General features: G+C 38.5%; 1 protein-coding gene across 1 annotated transcript in view; it reads left to right on the top strand.

The window, feature by feature from the left end:
* Positions 1-15,206, top strand: part of emilin1a (elastin microfibril interfacer 1a) — a 94,529-nt gene extending 79,323 nt beyond the window's left edge. Inside the window, exons 8-12 of the mRNA XM_030128055.1 lie at positions 3,315-3,729; positions 6,261-6,386; positions 6,537-6,554; positions 8,325-8,459; positions 14,044-15,206. Coding sequence (XP_029983915.1) covers positions 3,315-3,729; positions 6,261-6,386; positions 6,537-6,554; positions 8,325-8,459; positions 14,044-14,363 — 1,014 coding nt within the window. The 3' untranslated portion in view covers positions 14,364-15,206. The remainder of the gene's footprint in view (positions 1-3,314; positions 3,730-6,260; positions 6,387-6,536; positions 6,555-8,324; positions 8,460-14,043) is intronic.
* The last annotated feature ends 7,111 nt before the right edge of the window (positions 15,207-22,317 follow it).

The following is a 22,317-nucleotide window of genomic DNA, read 5'->3' on the forward strand; positions in this document are numbered from 1 at the left end:
TTGCGATATATTGCAGAACCGATATTTTCTAACACCCCTACAGTTTGTCTTTTATCTATTGTGATTGTCTCTGTCAACTCAACATCTATTTTTTATTAGCAAGTTGTGTTTTTTTTTTTTTTTTTAAATCAATTACTAGAAATTTCAGGCAACCCCATTTGAATTCCCAGCGAATCCACGTGGGGTCCCGACCCCAAGGTTGAAAACCACTGGTATATAGTATTCACCACTTAGGCAGAAAAAAACAAACTGTTGCAGCTGAAAAGGACTCATGGACTTTAATTAATTTGACAATTTTTATTTACAGTTTTTTAGCTGCAATTTTTTAACAAATCACAGTAGTTAAGTTTACTAGTTTCTATAAATGGACACTTTCAGACTGGGGTGCCGTAAAAGGGGGGGGGGGGGGGGGCGGTAAACATGACAAATTCATGGGGCCCAGCATTTCTGGGGGGCCCATAGAGCAGTGAAGGGGGTCCAGTGGATACAGGTTAGAAGTTGGGAAAATTTCGTGCAAGATCCATTGTTTAATAGAGGAATAGAAGCCGGGAGTCAGATCCTGAAAGCATGTTAAGTTTCCCTTTAGCTTCACGCAAGCGTTAATTACGTTAGTTATGGACTGCATCCCCGCCCCCCCCACTCCAACAAATCGATAAGATACTGAATTTTATAAAGGGCCCACATCGTTTCACTTTAATGGAGCCCATAATTACTAGCGGCGCCCCAGTTTTCAGAACAGCTAAAGATCAACACAGACTGTGCATGTCGTTGTTGAAGTCCGCCCACACTAGGTCCATGGTGTAGGTCTGTTATCCACGAGCAGGACTCCAGTTAGCGTTTACATTATATTCAAGTGGATAATGTTGTATAGCTATACTCATGGAGCAGTTCCTATGAACAGAGGAAATCTGACAAATCATTTCAACACTCTCCAATCCATCACTACCTGAAAAGACAATAGATATTGAAAATCCAAAGAGACATCAGAATAGATTTTGTAATAAAACACCAAATTTAATAATGGAACCTTTAACATGACCTTAAGTCAACAGCTAATGTTAGCATTCACTCACTTCCTAGCTAACGTTACCATTTGATTTTGTGTAATTATCTTCCTCCTGCTGCTGTCCTTTTTTTCTGACACTTTATCTGTATTATAAAAGACAAGTGGCCTCTGTGTGTGTGTGTGTGTGTGTGTGTGTGTGTGTGTGTGTGTGTGTGTTCAGGGATTCACAGTAACTCCGTACACAGCTGACTGCTGCAGTTTGTCAAACTTAAGTATTTTTGGACAAGGAACAAACTTGCGAAAACGGCAAGTTGATGGGACCAATATTTTGGGAGATAATAGTCATTTTAATACAATAGCCTTACAATCATGTTGCTATGGCCAGAAGGCTTTGGCGGTGACTGCTGGACAAATGCGGTACAGCATGTACGAATACACAATAGCATAAAAACTCCCACATGTAGAACCTGTGGATCCCCACAGGTCTACATGCTAGTTTGATCTAATACGGGTCAGTGTGTCTGTTGATAAATGGATTTTCTTTTCAGAAGCAAAATAAAAACTAGTGGTTAATTGATTTTTGTTTTAAAATACAAGAATTAAAATGGAATCACATGACATTTTTCTTTGTCAGTGTAGACATTGTAGACATGCTCCCTCCACAAATGTCTATGAACTCCAGATTTCGTACGAACTGGAAGATTCGCACAAACCCATCATTCGTAAGAACCTTTGTGACCTTGGCATTAACGTTCTTTCCTTGAAAATGACAACATCCGGTCTCAGAAAATAAAAAAAAAAAAAAAAAAAAAAAAAACATGCTGTTTTTGGTCTGTTTTTCCATTTCTGTCAGGTGGTAACTTTCTTTTTTGTTATTAGAAAGAGAAAACAAAAATCAGTCTGTTTTTTTTACATTTGGTTTATCTGTTTTAACACTTGTAGAAGCCAATAATGTAATAACAACCGATAACGTAATAAATTTGCCACTTTTAAAATATAATAGGCCAATAATGAAACATCTGGCCAATAATGTAATGAAAGTCCTGAACCGCTAACGTAATAACTTTTGGCCAATAAGGTTATAATTTATTACGTTATTGGCTCAGTTATTACATTTGCAAAGAATTTTTTTTTACCAGGCCAATAACATAATAACCAGCCAAAAGTTATTACATTATCGGTTCAGGACTTTTGTTATGTTTTTGACCAGATATTACATTATTGGCCTATTACATTTTAAAAATGGCAAATTTATTACATTATCGGCCGTTATTACATTATTGGCTTCTACAACACTGAAAAAGAAAAATGCCTTGAATTTCAATTTTAATTCTCCAAATTTAAAACAAAAATCAAATAACCTGCAGATTTTATTTTGTTTCTGAAAAGAAAATCCAATTATCAGCAGATACACTGACCAATATGCATGAGCACAGAACTGTGTTCCAGTGAGGATTACATCCCATAATGTGACCGATGTAAACAAAACACATGTGAGGTCAGATGAAAAGATAGTCAGACAGCTAACGTTAAATGTTTGTTGATATCCAGTACATTTAACTTCCAGGCTAATTCAGCTGTGTGTTAACAGTGTGGGTTTTAAAAGGGGTGACGCTGTTGTTAGTTTGGAACAGGGTGAACGCTAACATCAAGCATCTGTCTGTAGTCAAAGGCTTATAAACGAATCTTATTTGATCCTGGTACGTTTTTGATGATTTTTCCATTTTCTTTTCACATGCATCAATAATAAAAGTGGAAAACTGCCACAAATGCTGATGATGCAGCGACACTCTGATCCCAGTCCAAAGTGTCATCATGCAAACACTGCATTTTTTAAAATCCTGACCCTTCTGGTTTATTTGTTCCCACTCCTCAGGACCCCCAGACACACGATGGGAACCAGTGTAATCTGTAGCAGTGGAAAGTCAAAGCATTCAGAGGAGACTGGTTTTCCTTTCAGATGATAACGATAGCAATAATGAGTTATGTGTAGAACCTATTGAAATATACATGTGCCTTATTGACTCTAAAAACATTATGTCAATCAAACATGTTTCCCGGTAACATTGGCTACAGCTTTTTTACATAATATTTTTCTAGTTATGAAAACATTTGAGTATATTCCAAATATTTGAGTCTTTCTGACAGACATGGCTTTGATAATAAGCTTACATAGTGTTGTATGAATAAGATACCATAGAATAATAAATCAGAACAAAGATGGAAAATCGTATATTTATTGTAGGCTTTTGCTGAATGAACCTCATCCAGAATACACACATTTACAACATTCTACACTCTCCAAAAGGTGGACAAGCTGCAGAAGGAGCTGACGGAGCACGTAGATGACTCCAAGATTCGTTTCGGGAGCCTGGGTGAAGAAATCCAAATACTGAACAGGAACTATGTGACGGAAGTGGGGGAGTGTCGACGGTCCAGCAGCGGCCTGGACCAAAGACTGTCCAAGCTGGAGGGAGTGTGTGGACGCTTGGACACGGTGTCCGACAGCCTGGAGCGCATCAAGGAGGGCCTGAACCGACATGTGTCCGGGCTGTGGACCTGCGTTAATGGACTCAACGTCACCCTGAGGTCCCAAGGAGACGTTCTTGACGACATCCAGCACGTCCAGCTGGAGAACGTCCACTCCAGAATACACAGGCTCAACTCTTCACTGTTGGACTTGGCCAATGAGTTCTACAGCTTCACCGAACAGGACTTCACTGGTGAGTTGGACAGAATGTGGAAGAGGGCATGGGATCGGACTTCCCACAGATAGCGCTCTGTCGAAGGATGATAAGGAGAGGGAGGAAAAAATAGATCATAGATCAGGGGTCTCAAACATGTGGCCCGCCAAAGGTTCCAATCTGGCTCGTGAGATGTTTTTGCAAAGTGCAAAAATTCCAAAGTCTTGAACTGAATTAAGCAAAAAATAATAATTTAGCTTGAATTAAAGAAACAAATGTTGAATTAAGCAAAAAATATTTAAGTAAAAAAAATCTTGAATTCAGCAAAAAATCTTGAGTTCAGCAAAAAAAATCTTGAATTAACAACTTCAATTTTTTTTCTTTGTTTTAGTGCAAAAAAAATCTTCAATTAATTAAAAAAAAAAATCAGCCAAAATTAAGCCAAAAAAAAATCTTGAATTAAGCAAAAAAAAAAATCTTCAATTAAGTAAAGAAATCTTGAATTAAGCCAAAAAAAATTTTGAATTAGCAAAAAAAAATCTTAAATTTAGCAAAAAATCTTGAACTGGTCAGTGGTGGTCTGATCCAGACTGGTCAGTGGTTCACTCCTGGTCAGTGACAGACCAGCCACAACAGTGTCCTCTGGTCCAGTTCCTCTGGAGGTCAGTCAGTGGATTTCCTGTTGAATGTCCTTCAGTTCATAAAGCCTCCGGTCCTTCGGTGTTTCCACACATCATGTGTCTTTGTACAGCTGAAGTTCACTCATTTGGGCTCATTTGAACTGACATGAGTTTGTCCTCAGTACTGACACAGTTTCTCTGTGGGTGAGGATCTGAATCAGTGGGGGTCAGGGAAGGGTTAACAGTAGCACGGACCCGGTCTGTACGCTCGAACAAACTGGGTCCGCGCTTGTATGGATGAGGTCCATGCACTTGCTTGGACGGACCCAGGTCCTTGTGGGAGCCCATTCTCCCCAAACTGGGGCTCTGTCCGTGCAGGTTCCTTCCACCATGTTGTCAGAGGCCAAACAATGCAAACTGCACATGCATGCCTGGAGTGCCGCTGCTTGTCCAGGAAATGAGCAGTATCACCGTGATTTTCAAAGTGCGGTAATCGAACACGGTTATCATAATAATAATAATTATTATTATTATAATAATTATTCATTGATAAAGAAGGTGAACTAACATGACTTTGACAGCCCTGGTTTAGACGGTAAAAGACACATCCTGTGTTTTACCATTCAGAGATTTAAAACCCTTTTATTGTCATGTGCACAGTAAAGAAACAGGTTTCCCTGTCCAATGAAAATCTTCCTTTGCCGTCCACACTGAATGCCAACAGAATTTAAGATGTATAAAAAATAGGCTTTAAAAAGTAGAATAATTTAACTGGGAAATTAAAAACAAACAAGACAAAGTGTCATTTACGAGTAACATGGAGAGGAGAATGAGCATAAAATAGAAACTACTGTTACTAAGTAAGTATCTATTAGACAAATGTGCAGTGGTTGTAATGTGGAGCAGGAGAGAAGGTTAGCCCCGGATGCATAACTCCAACAGAAATAAAACTGGAAAAGCAGGAGATGAAGTGCAGGGATTTCCACACGGTGCATTTATTTAAATATGTCCAGGTCTCAGGATGTATACTAAACCGTTCAGATTAAAACAACAAAACGCACATGTCTCGTTGCTCTCCCTGCTGTCCACTTCACAGAAGTCAAAAGGGTCAAGAAAAGAGAGAGACAGGAGTAATACCTGTCGTACCAAGCGACAAAACCAAAGGGGCGCACCACCGTGTGGCATCAGCTGGTACTGTCAGCTGTTACAGTTAAATGTGCAAACCTGTCAGAGGTGAACAGTGTCCTATATGTGCATTTATTGAGTATAAGGTGCATCAACAGGACCGCAGTTAAAAAAATCAAAACTGTGACGCGAGAGAATGTTGAGCAGGCAGTTAGCATGTTAGCATGTTAGCATGTTAAACATGTTGGTTTTCCAGACTAAATACACATAGGTTTACCATCCACCACAGTCACTGAACCATGAGCTAAAGTCAATAATCCATCCATTAGAGTTGATTTGAAAGGCAGCACCTCAGACTTTCTGTGTACCATGTGGTTCAAACACAACCTAAACTACATCAGTTCAACCATCGCTCAAATGTAACCCTAACCCCAAGTTAGTGAGGAACTAATGCTTATTGTCCCCGGGGGGAAATCTGTCTTGGACACGGTGCTCCAGTCTGTTAGAGTTCATAAAAATGAACATCCCATCAACAACAATCACACAGCCCTAGAAAAACCAACACATTCAAAAAACAAACATATACAAACATGAGGGTTAATGGACCCAGAGCTGCATGGTGGATGTTCTGAAGCTGCAGCAGTGTCTTCATTAGCGGATGTTCTGAAGCTGCAGCAGTGTCTTCATTAGCGGATGTTCTGAAGCTGCAGCAGTGTCTTCATTAGCGGATGTTCTGAAGCTGCAGCAGTGTCTTCATTAGCGCACAAACAGCCACTGTCAGTGTTCTCCTGTTGCTCTGTCTCACCAAACATTCCTCTGGTCCAGGTCCACCTGGTCTACCGGGCCCTCGTGGAGAGAGAGGTGAGCGTGGGGCCCAGGGTCCCGTTGGACCCCAGGGGAGGGTCGGGCCTCAGGGCAGGAGGGGCGAGCAGGGAGCGGTCGGACCCCCAGGTAAAAAAATAAACTCTGTGACGGAGGACTTTAATGACACTATTATTACACTGTCTGATTAGCAGAACTTCACATCTACTGTCTGTACAGTGAAATAAACAGCACATGTTTGGATGAAACACTAACAGTCTTTTTTCTTCTTCTTTTCAGGCCTCAGAGGTGAACAGGGTATGTGTTCTTCTTCAGAATTAGCACCGTTTGCTTTCGTATGTCGTCATGATAGAGTGTGCCATCCTGTATCAGCTAAAATGTGTTCACAGCTCTTCTGTGTGTCTGTGTTCATATTAAATCAGTCTCAGTGAATCCAAAGGAACTTTGTGTTGGTAAATGACAGTTGTTCAAATGGACAGGATTTCAGTTCTGTTCAACATGTTGATGCTCATATGAACTATGTTTTCAGCTCCAAAATGAACCATTTCAGCACAATTAATGCTATATTTTCATGTCACAAATGGACAAGTTCTATTTGAACTGAATTGAGCTGAAAAACAAATCTTCTCTTCTTTTGGATTCCCCAGTTTTTCTTCCCAGATTCTCTCCTCCATATCACATGTTTTATTTGTACAGGTTCAATCTGGATTATGGTGCTGATCCATCCTGCTTCTGTTCCACCAATACATACATGAAGAATGGCACACAGCACTGTTTACATCAACAGTTTTACAATAAGAAGCATTTTTGTACAGAAAGAACAATTCTATATTGTTCTTTCCTCTTTAGTCTGATGCTAAACTATCCAATAAATAATAGTGCTCCTAGTTTTTGCACAGGGATCATTAGTGTAAACGCTGACATGGCTGCAGAGCATCAGTATGATGGGATCCACAACAACCATGTCACATCCGTCCACTGACACATTTAGTGTTTTTGTGTCAGCTGGGATTGTTTTAGATCCACAATACCAACATTTATGAAGAAGAGCACAATTAGCAATAGGAAGTCTAGAAGTTTATTCCTAATAAAGTACTGGTACTGACCAGGGCATCATGGGTAATGTCACGTCCGTCCACCAGCAAAAGTTTTCACATACACGTGCTATTCCAAATCCAATATTTATGAAAATAGAGCTTCCACTGTCAGAGAATATCAGTAGTCTGTGTCATTATTTACACACACTTCTAGGACTTTAGGACAACTGTTTTTTTGACAGAAGTGTCCACTCATTTGACCTCTAAGGAAATTTTAGCCGGTGTAGTTTTTCAGCAAACCATTCCATTTCTTCACTTGGTCGTAGCTTCTGAACATCGGTGACCCCACCTTTAATCGTCCATGTGGGGTTAGTCCGATAGTGCAGGACCTTTCCTCGGTGGTACTCCTTAATCGAGTACCATTGTTGTTCTGTAGGGGGCGACGCTCCTGGACCAGAGTGAATCAGCTTCTTCTTTGCATATTTCTCGAACAAGTCTTTCATCAGCTGAACTTGTTTCCTCGCTGCTTTTGGATCGGGTTCACCTGTGAAAATACCGTTCTCAAGTTCTTTCATGAAAATGTCCATTTTGAGGAAGGAGGAAGTCCTTTCGTTGGCAGGTAGAGTGTTCGGTAGTGATCGCAACCGGGAAATCACAATGAAAAACACAAATCGAGCAAACTTCTAATCTAGAGTCCACACTTTAGTAGAGGACTTGTGTAATTGAGTAAATTAGTTCCCTTAGTAGTAGAATTTCAGAGATGGCAAGATTAACCGAGGAAAAACAAACAAAAACAGAATATTTGCAACAGCCAATACCAATTTGTACAATAGTTATTTCTACTGAATTACTGAATAAAGTGAATAAATGATTCTGATTTAGAGAATAAGAGACATAAAAGTGAAAATAAGAAATGGAAAGAATAAAAATAAAAGTAAATAATAGTACAGATCAACATGGATGAAGCGCTCTTTACTGGATCTGTTTTTCCTTTCACTAAACAATAAAAGTGTGTTTCTTCCGTTTTTAGGTCCTGCAGGCTCAGACGCACACGTGCCACGCCTTTCTTTCTCCGCCGCACTGACCCGACCAATGAGAGGAGCAGGAACAATCATGTTTAATGAGGTCTTTGTGAATGAAAATAACGTCTACAACCCCAGAACAGGTGAGTTCCATGAGTGCTTCTCTGCTGCATTTACGTTTACATTTATGCATTTGACAGACGCTTTTTTCCAAAGCGACTTACAGGGGAAAACCAAAATTTAAAAAAATAAATAATAAAAAATAAAATAAAATAAAATACAAGAATAGATTAAAGACATAAAGCAGCTGTACAGTTTAAAACAGTGTTGAACAGAAGATTAAAAAAGCTAAATGAAAGACTAAAATACCAGAATAGATTAAGAAGACATAAAAACAGCTGTACAGTTAAAACAGTGAAATAAAAATACCAAGTAAAACAACAGAATAAACATAATAATACATTTAAAATGGAATGTTTGAAAGTGCTAGGACAGGAGGTGCTCTTACTTTTACCAGAATAACATTTATTTGCAGACAGTGACCCCTAATCGAACTAATCAGAGTTTGTTTGTTCACCCTGTAAAGTCTGAACCATGAAATCACTGACAGAAAATTCCAGTTCTTTGAAACTGGAGCCTTTATCGGTCCTTCTGAACAACCCAATTGTTGTTGTTGTTGTTGTTTTTTCAAATTCAGTTTCCATGTATGAGTTTCAATTTTGTATCATATTTGATACTAGGGGTCTGGTGATACGATACAAATCACAATACTAGGATCACGATACAACTTATTACAATATATCATGATACTGTTAAAAAGGCCAGTTTTTTTTTTTTTCCTTTTTTTTTTTTTTAAGATTATTTCCTGGAAAAACTTATAGTGCAGCATTTGGACACATAAAGTTTTAACATGCAATTCTAAACACATTTTTATTGGATCAGAACAGGATCTAACGTTCTATCACAAAATGTTTCTGTGTTCAAACTGAAATTCTGTTTTACAAACATGACAGTTTCAGATCCTGTTCAAATGTTCAGATTCTATGAGTTCACAACTAACATCAGAACAGTGTTTGAGTTCAGTCCCAATAATCATCATATCATATTTGATCCATCAGGTCTCAGTGCTCAAATATTATTATTTTTGAACAAACAAAAACATAATAGAACACAAACATGTCTAACAAATTGGTAATTCCTTTTCTTTTTTTTATTAGTGATAGTTAACAAGACATTGTGGACAGAAAAACAACAACAACACATAAACAAAGGGAAACTCAAATAAACAAACCAAAAACAACAACAGCAACAGTGTAATGACAAACAACAACAATGACAACATTATATTACAGTGAAAAAGATCATAAATGTACAGAGCAACTAAACAGTATAGACTGATTAGGGGTGACAGGAAAAAAGGGAAAGAAGGAGTGTGAATGAAGGAGAGAAAGAGAGAGGGGGAAACAATAACAAGATTGTTTTTACTTAACCCTCTGGTATCCAGGTGCGCCTTTTAGGCACACTTTGCACTTCGTGTTAAAAAACTTCATATTATTTTTCACAATTTAAATCAGGTTAGAATTCAAAAGTTGTTCATTTGTGCATGACCTTTAAAATTCTGTCCACCAACTAAACTGTGCACATTGTAAACAAAAGAAAATGACCAGACTAGCATCTGTCTGCCAAGTGTGCATAAAACGCACTATTTCTAACATTTGATCTGTATGATTAGGACTGAGCTGGATTTACAAAAATAAAATCAAATTAGAGCAGAAAAATAAATCAATATATAATATTTAATAGTTGGATTTATAGGTGTGCATTTTACGCACACTTGGTGACAGATGCTAGTATTTTTGAACATTTGACCTAGCGCCAAAAATAATAATGCAAATTAACCGATGTTTGAGTTAATCATTGACATATGCCAGGATGAAAAAATCTAATAATATGTGATCCACTTTTTATGTAGTATACTGAAAAAATTTTTTTGTTTGTTTTTTGCATCCAAAAAAAAAAGGTTTGTTTACATTACAAACACAGCATTTAAAGGGTTAAAAAATGTGACAGTTATTGAGTGTTTGGTATTTTTATTTATGGCTCAAGTTGATGAAATAGAAAAAAAGTGTAAAAGAATTAAAAACAAACTGTATGAAAATTTTTTTGACATTATTCCACAAGTGTGTGAAAAAGGCACACTTGGTGTTTAGTGAGGGCCTTAGTGGACAGGATACCGGAGGGTTAATTCAATTTTTTTGCTTATTCAAGATTTTTTTGCTTAATTACCTCCGCCAAGGAGGTTATGTTTTTGCTGGCATTGGTTTGTCTGTCTGTCTGTCTGTCTGTCCGTGTGCAAGATAACTCAAAAAGTTATGGACGGATTTGGATGAAAATTTCAGGAAATGTTGATTCTGGTACAAGGAACAAATGACTCAATTTTGGTGGTGATTTGGGGGGGTGGGGGGGTGGGGGTTGGGACAGATCCCAAACCAGGTCATTCATTCCAGGTCAAATCCAGGTCATTCCAATACATGAATTTTACAGCTCACATACGTATTACCACTGCATATCTGTTTCAACAACCATAAATAGAATAAATATAAAATGTTTGTTGTGCTCAAACACATACTGCACCTGTAAACAATGGAGCAGTCGTTAATTGTGTCCATAAATGTATGGAGGTATTTACATTTTTATTTTGATAGCATCAGTGGAGAGGGGACACGAAACTGTGGAGAAAAATGGACGATGACATGAAGCAAATGACACGGGACGTAGTTTTCATGGTCGGGGTCTTAACCCCATAAACCACAGAGGCCCCCCTCATTTTAACTACCTGCTACCAATAAAAAAGTCCAACCCTATGGGAATAAGATCTGTGGAATTCGTTGTGCAACAGGAACATTCTTTCAAGAATGAGTTGTTGCTGTTGTAAATCTGAAACATAAATGTCATTTCATATATAAGTCAATTGACTTTCATTCTAACTTTGTCTGGAGGAGTTTTAAAAGCTCTGGAACTCTGACTAAACACTGTGTTTTTAATATGTAGGGGAGCTGACACTTCCATTTAGTGCTGTTTTTAAGCAACTTTTGAATGAGCTACAACAGATAGGCCATGTTTTATTTGGTCTGTGGAGTTCCCTGTCAGTCTGGGATCCAAATGGGATTTTACTCAGTTTACACTGCAACAGTCTAAATCTGACCAAGAGTGGCTTTCTCATTTCCAGTCCAAATATCTCCTCACACTTAAAATCAGACAGAATCACCTCAAGAAGAACTTTTCAGTGAGATAGAAAAACTGATTTATAGACAATAGATCTGGAAAATCTGATTTCAACAAATCTGACCAAGATAACTTGTTTTTGCTTGAATTAAGCAAAAAAAAAAAAAAAAAAAAAAATGAATTAACCAAAAAAATTAAATAAAATAAAATCTGGAATCAAGCACAAAAAAATCTTGAATTAACCAAAAAAAATCTCGAATAAGCAAAAAAAATTGAATTAAGCACAAAATCTTGAATTAGGCAAAAAAAAAATCTTGAGTTAAGCAAAAAAATCTTGAATAAGCAAAAAAAAAAAAAAAATGAATTAAGCAACAAAAAAATCTTGAGTTAAGCAAAAAATCTTGAATAAGCCAAAAAAAAAAACGAATTAAGCAAAAAAAAAAAACATCTTGAATGAAGCAAAAAAACCCTTGAATTAAGCAAAAAAATTAAATTAAGCAAAAAAAAAATTGAATTAAGCAAAAAAATGTAATTAAGCAAAAAAAATCTTGATTGATTTCACTGTCTACATGTACGAAATAAAGATTTCAATCAATCAATTTTTGACACCCAAGTTTTACATCCCACTGTCCGCTGTGCTGTCTCCGCCCCTGGTGGTGAACACAGGTCTTCTGTGTAAACGTCCAGCCTGTCTCACCTTTGTTCGTCTTTTGTCTTCTGTGTAAACGTCCAGCCTGTCTCACCTCTGTTTGTCTTTTGTCTTCTGTGTAAACGTCCAGCCTGTCTCACCTCTGTTTGTCTTTTGTCTTCTGTGTAAACGTCCAGCCTGTCTCACCTCTGTTTGTCTTTTGTCTTCTGTGTAAACGTCCAGCCTGTCTCACCTCTGTTTGTCTTTTGTCTTCTGTGTAAACGTCCAGCCTGTCTCACCTCTGTTTGTCTTTTGTCTTCTGTGTAAACGTCCAGCCTGTCTCACCTCTGTTCGTCTTTTGTCTTCTGTGTACAAGTCCAGCCTGTCTCACCTCTGTTCGTCTTTTGTCTTCTGTGTAAACGTCCAGCCTGTCTCACCTCTGTTCGTCTTTTGTCTTCTGTGTAAACGTCCAGCCTGTCTCACCTCTGTTCGTCTTTTGTCTTTTGTGTAAACGTCCAGCCTGTCTCACCTCTGTTTGTCTTTTGTCTTCTGTGTAAACGTCCAGCCTGTCTCACCTCTGTTCGTCTTTTGTCTTCTGTGTAAACGTCCAGCCTGTCTCACCTCTGTTTGTCTTTTGTCTTCTGTGTACAAGTCCAGCCTGTCTCACCTCTGTTCGTCTTTCCTCTTCTGTGTAAACGTCCAGCCTGTCTCACCTCTGTCTTTTGTCTTTTGTGTAAAAGTCCAGCCTGTCTCACCTCTGTTCGTCTTTTGTCTTTTGTGTAAACGTCCAGCCTGTCTCACCTCTGTTCGTCTTTTGTCTTTTGTGTAAACGTCCAGCCTGTCTCACCTCTGTTCGTCTTTTGTCTTCTGTGTAAACGTCCAGCCTGTCTCACCTCTGTTCGTCTTTCGTCTTCTGTGTAAACGTCCAGCCTGTCTCACCTCTGTTCGTCTTTTGTCTTCTGTGTAAACGTCCAGCCTGTCTCACCTCTGTTTGTCTTTTGTCTTCTGTGTACAAGTCCAGCCTGTCTCACCTCTGTTTGTCTTTTGTCTTCTGTGTAAACGTCCAGCCTGTCTCACCTCTGTTTGTCTTTTGTCTTTTGTGTAAACGTGCAGCCTGTCTCACCTCTGTTCGTCTTTTGTCTTCTGTTTAAACGTCCAGCCTGTCTCACCTCTGTTCGTCTTTTGTCTTCTGTGTAAACGTCCAGCCTGTCTCACCTCTGTTCGTCTTTTGTCTTCTGTGTACAAGTCCAGCCTGTCTCACCTCTGTTTGTCTTTTGTCTTCTGTGTACAAGTCCAGCCTGTCTCACCTCTGTTTGTCTTTTGTCTTCTGTGTAAACGTCCAGCCTGTCTCACCTCTGTTCGTCTTTTGTCTTCTGTGTAAACTTCCAGCCTGTCTCACCTCTGTTTGTCTTTTGTCTTTTGTGTAAACGTGCAGCCTGTCTCACCTCTGTTCGTCTTTTGTCTTCTGTTTAAACGTCCAGCCTGTCTCACCTCTGTTCGTCTTTTGTCTTCTGTTTAAACGTCCAGCCTGTCTCACCTCTGTTCGTCTTTTGTCTTCTGTGTAAACGTCCAGCCTGTCTCACCTCTGTTTGTCTTTTGTCTTCTGTGTAAACGTCCAGCCTGTCTCACCTCTGTTCGTCTTTCCTCTTCTGTGTAAACGTCCAGCCTGTCTCACCTCTGTTCGTCTTTTGTCTTCTGTGTAAACGTCCAGCCTGTCTCACCTCTGTTCCTCCTTTTTCTTTGGAAAGGCGGTGGTGGAAAAAAGGTGGATCACATCTGACCTTTTTTCGGTTTTCTGTGTAAAAGTGTTTTCTGAAAAGTGGACCCTGAACTCCTCAAAGTGAACTCACATCCTTCTGTCTTCCGTCCTCCAGGATACTTCACAGCTCCGCTCAGTGGGAAGTACTTCTTCAGCGCCATCCTCACGGGACACAAGAACATGAAGATCGAGGCGGTGCTGTCCAAGTCCAACACCGGCGTGGCCCGCGTGGACTCGGCCGGGTACCAACCCGAGGGTCTGGAGAAGCCCATGGCGGAGGCCAAGCACATCCCCGGAGCCCTGGCCGTGTTCAACATCATCCTGCCCATGGAGGCCGGGGACACGGCCTGCATCGACCTGGTCACCGGTAAACTGGCCTACTCCTCTGAACCTCTGACCATGTTCAGCGGGATGCTGCTGTACGAAACCCACTGAGGGGTCTGCACAGGAAACCCGCGGCTCAGGAGGATCTGAGGGCTCTGCTGGACTCAAGGACACCGAGCCGCCGCCGCCGCCGCCTGGACGCTCAAAAAGACGGAAACAAGGGACCAAGCAGGGACTGGAGTCATTCAGCCAGGAGGAGGAGCTTTTCCATTTGACTCAGAACCACAAGAAGATGTTCTGGTGTCCCAGCTTTAAAGAAACTGTTAGTTCAGAAAGCTGTTTTTATTTTTTAATGTGTTTTCTGCAGAAAAAAAAAGCCACTGCGCGGTTCCAGTGTAACGTCGTATAGCCATGCTACGCCTTCAAACTCTGAGTCTGGGTTTGTGATAATGAAGGAAACCTGTTAAAATGAGAACTAGACTAGAAGCACTCGGAGAGCACAGACCTCTGCCAGGGCAGATCAGCCCCCCCCATCACCACCAAAACTCCACTGTTTTTCCTGCTCTGGATGATGGGATCCAGAATTTTGTGAGGATTCAGATCAATCTTCAATATCTTGTAGAACACATTTTTATTTGATCCCAACAGGATCTAATGTTCTATCACAAACTGTTCCTGTGTTCAAACTGAAATTCAGTTTTACAGACATGACAGTTTCAGATCAGTTCAAATGTTCACATTCTATTAGTTCACAACTAACATCAGAACTTTACTTTTGTGTAACTCCCATCTGCCTCTCAGACAGTAAGAAGTGCTTTAGGAGGATTCAATAACCATTATTTAATTAAACAGTGTTAAATAATAATAAATAAAATATAAACAACTAGAAGCATTCAGAGAGCACAGACCTCCACCAAGGCAGATCAGCCCCCCCCCCCAGTGTTTGTCTGTCTGTCTGTCTGTCTGTGTGCAAGATAACTCAAAAAGTTATGGGCGGATTTGAATGAAAATTTGAGGAAATTTTGATGCTGGCACAAGCAACAAGTGATTAAATTTTGGTGGTGATCGGGGGGGGGGGGGGCTTTTCTAGTTTTGTATTTTTTTACCATTCATTGTGGAGTTCCACATACATATGTTGAAAATATCCCTATCTCCCAATGATGAAGAATCCTTTTAAAAATTCCTGGATCCAGACAGTGATCCGGATCGTTCCCAAAATCTAATCATTTGTTACTTGTCCCATTTCGGACATTTCCTGAAAATTTCATCAAAATCCATCCATAACTTTTTCAGTTCTGTTGCTAACCAACCAACCAACCAACAAACAAACAAACAAACAAACCCTGGCAGAAACAGAACTCCTTGGCGGAGGTCATAACTGAGGATGTGGTTTTTTCTGGGTGTAATCCACAGCGTTTGGCTGTTTCCTGGGTTCACTTCTCATGTAGTTCCTCCTTTTATTACACACAGTTTCATTCTGACCACAATTCAATTCCCAGAAACGTAACGCTCAATGCCAATTGTCTTGGAAAAAATGTACCATGATGTAGACGGGAGGGGAAGAGGGGAGGGGAGGGGAGGGGGGAGGGGAGGGGGGAGGGGAGGGGGGAGGGGGGGAGGGGAGGGGGGCACACACAAAGTCCAAACCACTATTCTTGCAAAAAAAAAGAAGGATATGCACAAATGAAGTCACTCACAGTTCAGTCGTGAAACCTCAGGATTTTATAAATCACACAATAGCAAAACAAAAAAGACCATTTTTGGACATTTGACTTTACCCAGAAACACAAGCAGGAGGAGGTGAGTGTCCACAGGGAAGAACCAACAGGCTTTCATCTGTGTCCTAATAAGGCCCATCCAAACTCAGCCTTTAAACTGATGACGCCGCTGCCTTCAGTCCATCTGACTGGAATTTTATTTCAAGCTAACAAAAACAAATCCTGAAGCTACACTTACTCCCGTCTCCACGCTACAAATCCTACATAAACTATTTTTATGAACACACACATACCTCCAAAGTGCCTCCAAGAGAAAGTTTGAGTTTGTAGATATTTTTGAATGGATTTTCTATGAAATGTTGCACAGTTTCTGCATATTCGAATAGAATCTTACACCACAAACTGTATTAAACTTACATAAAAGGTAAACTTAATACATCAAATAATATCTGTTTGCTTTTAGTGTATATTTTTTCATTGCATTGACAGCCCTTTTTCTGTGTTGGGATGTAATTTTATAAGTTTCTATGCAATGTATAACCGTGAAAGAATGTAAATATTTTCTTGTGAGTTACCACTTCACCTTGTCAGGTACAGTATGTGATGTGTATGGTTTTTTTTTGGGTTTTTTCCCACGTGTGCCTCAAATACAGATATGCAGTTTCAAACAGCTGACAGATAACGTGAGGTTTGTCTGCTTGTGCCTCTGACTTGTAGATTTTTAACACAGTATAAAGCATGCTTTGAACTGAACTTTATTTATTTTATCTGGCATGTACCTGTCTGACGTAGAAAAATACACCTTAGATTCATATTCACTTCTGTTCTGTCATCTTTTGACTCCAAACAGATAGTTGGAAAAGGCCTCTGCTGAGCTGCACTGCACATCTGGGCTTCACACTGCAAATGATTTGGTTCTTACCCAAGATTGAAAAAAAACCCAACAACTTAGATTTGGGTGCTTCTATGAAACTGGTCCTAAAAACAGGACATTTGGATAAAAAATTCAAACCAAATGTAGACGAATGTTATGAAGCAGGTTTGGAAGCACTTACTGAGATAAATGAGAAACTATTTTTCAGATAAAACACATTTTTAAATTATTTTACGGTATATTTAATACAAAAATCTGTATGTAACACGGTCAAAGGGACACGAAAATTATATGCTACTATTTTTTTAAATATCTTTTTATTCTCTCATTTTGGGAATTGAACTAATTATCCAAGGCAGAGTGTTTGACAAAAATGACCACTGTTGAAAAATCAGTCGCGATTTATATGCGTTTAACTGGGCAGGTTCTGTATGTAACACCAGTGGACACGATGGGTTCCACACCAAACCTGGACTGAGACTCAGATTGATGCCAAACCCACATGTGGATTAGAAAAACCACTAGGATCCACACACTGAACACAGTGTCTGTATTTAGAGTCTGTAGAAGAGCATTTACACATGTTTACGCATCTAATGCACTGACACCTAGGGAGATTTAATGTCCATATTTAGGTCCTATTTTTGGACCCAATAATTGATTATAAATTCATTAATTATGGGATGGATCAGAGCAAGAGGATCATTTTTTGTTGCATTTCTCTGAGGTCATCATTAGGTCCATCCTGGGGGTAAACCTGTCTACATTTACCTTTGATTATTGGGTCTGAAAAGCTGGAAAAGTGTCAGATACTAAAATAAACCCAGTTTCAGAGAAGAACCCACTTATAAATGTTCAATAATTTGTCGTTTTAAGCGTTAATTTCTTATTTTAAGTGTTCATACATCTGTAGACATGCTTATTTCTAGATTTAACATTTGAATTCAAGAAATGTTGTCAAATGAAATGATCTTACTGCATGGACAGATATGTCACTTGTTTTTTTGAACCTTTTTCCTCAGATTTAGTGTTTTTATCTTGTTTTTAGACGGCCCTTTTTACAGTGCAGTAGCATTATCTTCATAGTAGAGCAGGACTGTCAAACTCATTTTAGTTCAGGGGCCACATTCAGCCAAATTTGATCTACAGTGAACTGGACCAGTGAAATAATAATAACAAAATAATATAGAAATAATGTCAACTCCAAACTTTCCTCTATATTTTAGAGCGAAAAAAAATAAAATTATATGATTAAAATGTTTACATTTACCAACTATCCTTTAAAACAATGTGAATAACATGAACAAACTGAAATATCTTAAGAAAACCAAGTGTGATTTTAACAATATTCTGTCTCAGTTTATCATTTACACATGTTCATTATAACGTACAGATCATAGTGGATCTACAAACACACAAAACATTTAATAACAGGCAGAATATTGGTAAAGTTGCACTTTGGACATTTCAAAATGTTCATTTTTGTTCAGGTTATTTGCATTTTTGTGAAATGATTGTTTGTTTTAGTGTAAATACAGTAAAATGACATGAAAATGTTTGTTTACAAAGAGAAAACTTTGAGGTTGTGAGTATTTATAGGTTATTAGGGCTGTGTATGCGCAAGAATCTGGCGATACGATACAAACCACAATACTAGGGTCACAATACAATATATCACGGTATATCATGATAGTGTTAAAAAGGCGATTTTTTTGTTTGTTTCTTTTTTTTAAATGATTATTTCCTGGAAGAACTGAATTTCACCAGAAATCTGCACAAATACTAAACACATTTTTATTTGATCCCAACAGGATCTGCTGTTCTATCACAAACTGTTCCTGTGTTCAAACTGAAATTCTGTTTTACAGACATTCCAGTTTCAGATCAGTTCAAATGTTCAGATTCCATTAGTTCAGAAATAACATCAGAACAGGATTTTTGTGCAAGTAACATCTTCCTCTCAGACAGAATAAAGTGCTTTTAGATATCTTCAAATAACCATTATATAATAAAACAGTGTTACATAATAAAAAAATAAGATAGAAACAATAAAGAAAACCAAAAAACAAAAATGAACCTCCACAATATCTGCATTTGAATGAATACCTAAAAATATTGATTCAGTACTTTTTAATATCGATACAGTACTGTGAAATGAAATATCGCAATATATTGCAGAACTGATATTTTCTAACAGCCCCATTTGATCCATCAGGTCTCAATGCTCAAATATTATTTTTGAACAAACAAAAACATAATGTAACACAAACATGTCTAACAAATTGTTAATTCCTTTTCTAAATGGTCCCAGTTCTTCCTCATTAATGTCAGTCTTGTAGTGTCACTAAAGGCCTCTGGTGAGTGAACTCCTCCCCCTGGTGGATTATCTGTGTATTGCATTTATCTAATTGTATACATCAGGTTTTTCAAGAAAAAAAATATGACACTGATCATGTAGAGGGCTTCAAAGCTCATGGATCAAATATGATACGTTTGGTGTTAAAGGGTTAACATCTGCACTGATAAAACAAACATGGCTGTGCTCTGTTCGTCCTTCACTTCCACCACTTCTGCATTTGAATAAACACCTAAAAATATCAATACAGTACTTTTTAACCCTTTCATGCATGAATTATGAGAACCATAGTCGAGATTTTTTTTTTTCCTGAGTGTTTTTATTCCTCTATAGGTATGAAAAAAACAATGTGACTGACATTTTTTTATGAACTTATTTTTCATGGAGTTACAAAAATGTCCACCCAGCTGGACACCATGCATTTAATTTCTGAAAAAACAAACAAACATGTATTTAAAACTTATCATCAGAAAATGAGATACTGCGTGAAAATTATGAAATAAAAACATTTTTCATGCAGCTCATCGGATGTTTTCTCACATTTTAACATACTCTAATACTAGTTATTACTATCTTCATGCAGATTATATGCAAAAAGACAGTAATGGTATAAATGTCAGTGTATGGGACGGTGCATAAGTGTCCACTGTGTGCAGAAATGGAACTAAAACAACAAAACCCATGAATATACAAGAGAACAGCTGGAGAAGAACTGTCCGCTGGAGTGACCAGTATGCATGAAAGGGTTAATACTGATACAGTAATGTGAAATGAAATATCACGATATATTGCAGAACCCATATTTTCTACCACCCCTATAGGTTATCATGATAATATTTGACTGATCTGACCCACTGGAGAATAAATTAGTCTGTATGTGGAACCTGAACTAAAATGATTAATATCTTCAGTGAAATGTTTGCATCTGACACGAGGTTATAATAGTTTGGGATTTTTCATTATAGTTTAATTATTCAGTTTTGACTGCAAATAACTAACTAACTAACTAACTAACTAAATAAATGTCTGACCTGTGGATTAGGACATGTGACTACTTGGCCCCTTCTGCTTTACCCCATGGGACATAACTGCGAAATTTTTAAATTCGATGGTGATCAATGGTGATAAAGTCATTTTTTTATCCTGTTAGTTTTGTGCCACCATTAACACGTTTGTGTATTATGCAAGGTTATAATAGTTTTAGATTTTTCATTGTAGTTTAGTTTTATTTAGTTTTGACTTTTTTTTCTCTAATTCAGTTACTTTTAATTTGTTTTTAGAGCTGGTTTGCTAGTTTTTATTAGTTTTTGTTATTTTCTGAATGCTTAGTTTTAGTTTAGTTTCAGTATTAATTTTAGTTTTATCTTTTCTCTTCTTCTCTGTCGATGTATTCACATAAATCCCAGACAGGACTCTGCTGCTTTCTCCCAGCTTCAGTCTCCATGTTTCCAGGTAGAGTGGGGACCAGAAGACGACTCTAAACTGTGAAGTACTCTATGGTGTCGCCAGCTAAAATTACTAGAGTGAAATAAATTGATTTCATATCAATCTGACATTCACAAAGACAAAAACGAAGGGAATTTTATCTGTAATTTTTATAAGTTTTAGTTAGTTTTGTAAACACACAATACAGTTTCAGTTAGTTATTGTTTTTTTTCTTTTAATTATAGTTTTTATTTATTTCAGTTACCAAAAATGTTTTTTCAATTCTAGTTTTCGTCATTTCGTTAGTTTTCATTAACGATAATAACCTTGATTTGACAGATTCATCCTGGGGGTCAGACTGGACCCTTTGGGGGGTCGGATTTGGCCCCTGGACCACATGTTTGACACCTCTGTAGTGTAGGATGTTTCTTTTGCTGAATCTTATCCTTTGGATGAGAGGATCACTTGTGCTGCATTATTTGCCAATGCCATGTCATTACTTGTCAGTCTCTCTCCACTCAATAGATGTCACTCAAACAAACAAAGTCGTCCCTAATACCGTGTAAATTGATCTGTGGAGGCTGTGGACAGTCCAGGAGAAAGAACTGGTAATGCTATCTTGGCTACTTAAGCATGTAAGGATGCATAATAAGATTAGTCTTAGATGTACACTCATTTCAGTTTCTCATGTTTAAGCTGGTATCCATTGTTGTTGGGGATATCCAGTTTCAAACTTGACAACACCAGTTGCCTACAGGATGTTGATGTTTCAAGTGTGATGTTCAGGAGACAAGTGCAGAACAGTACATGGCAGCTGCTTTTAAAAGATCAGTTTGTGGAGAGCTGATACTTGACTTTTAATGTTTTAGTTTATGTGCTTGAATTTAGAATTTCATAAAAACAACAACAACAAAAGAACACGCTTCAATCCTCTTTATTCGCCTTCATCCACTTTAATGGTGACTCAAATAGAATGGAGTTTCCTTTTTCCCGAGCTTCCCGGCGGCTCTTGAATGCAGCATCAGACACCCGTGCCAAACACTAACGACCTCCAAGGATTTAAACGCGTTCCGTTGCCATGGAGATGAGTTTGTTCCGGTTCTGCTGTTCACGCAAAGTAAGAGATTGTGCTTCAGGACAAAGTGGAACAGTCCGGGTTCAGTGTGGCTGTTGTCAGCGGATATGCGGACGAGAAAGAGCACCAAGGTTCTGCAGTAAAGGTAAGAAAACTGCTGAAAACTGCCCCCCCCCCCCCCCCCCCCCCCCAAACAAAGTCTGCCATGAACAGGACTGTGTGCACCACATTCACCCTGTTCTAACTGTCTGAGAACTGGCCCTGCTCAGCCTGGTGCAGTCAGTTTGTCCTGTGTGACTGGAGGGAAAGGAACAAACTAGGAATGGTTCAGCCTCTGAACACCACCACAGCAAGTCATGAATATACTGTAACAGATTACATTTATGTGTTTTATGTCTTTCATGAATTAATTCTGAGAGCCTTAGTTGGGATTTTTTTCCTGAGTGTTTTTATTCCTCTTTAGGCATGGAAAAAAAAAAAAAGTGATCAAATTGTATTTATGAACATATTTTTCATGGAGTTACAAAAATGTCCACTCAGCTGGACACCATGTGTTTAACCCTTTCATGCATAGTGGTCACTCCAGTGGACAGCCATTCTACGGCTGTTCTCTTGTG

Source organism: Sphaeramia orbicularis, chromosome 24 (assembly GCF_902148855.1).
Source record: "Sphaeramia orbicularis chromosome 24, fSphaOr1.1, whole genome shotgun sequence".
Lineage (NCBI taxonomy): Eukaryota > Metazoa > Chordata > Actinopteri > Kurtiformes > Apogonidae > Sphaeramia > Sphaeramia orbicularis.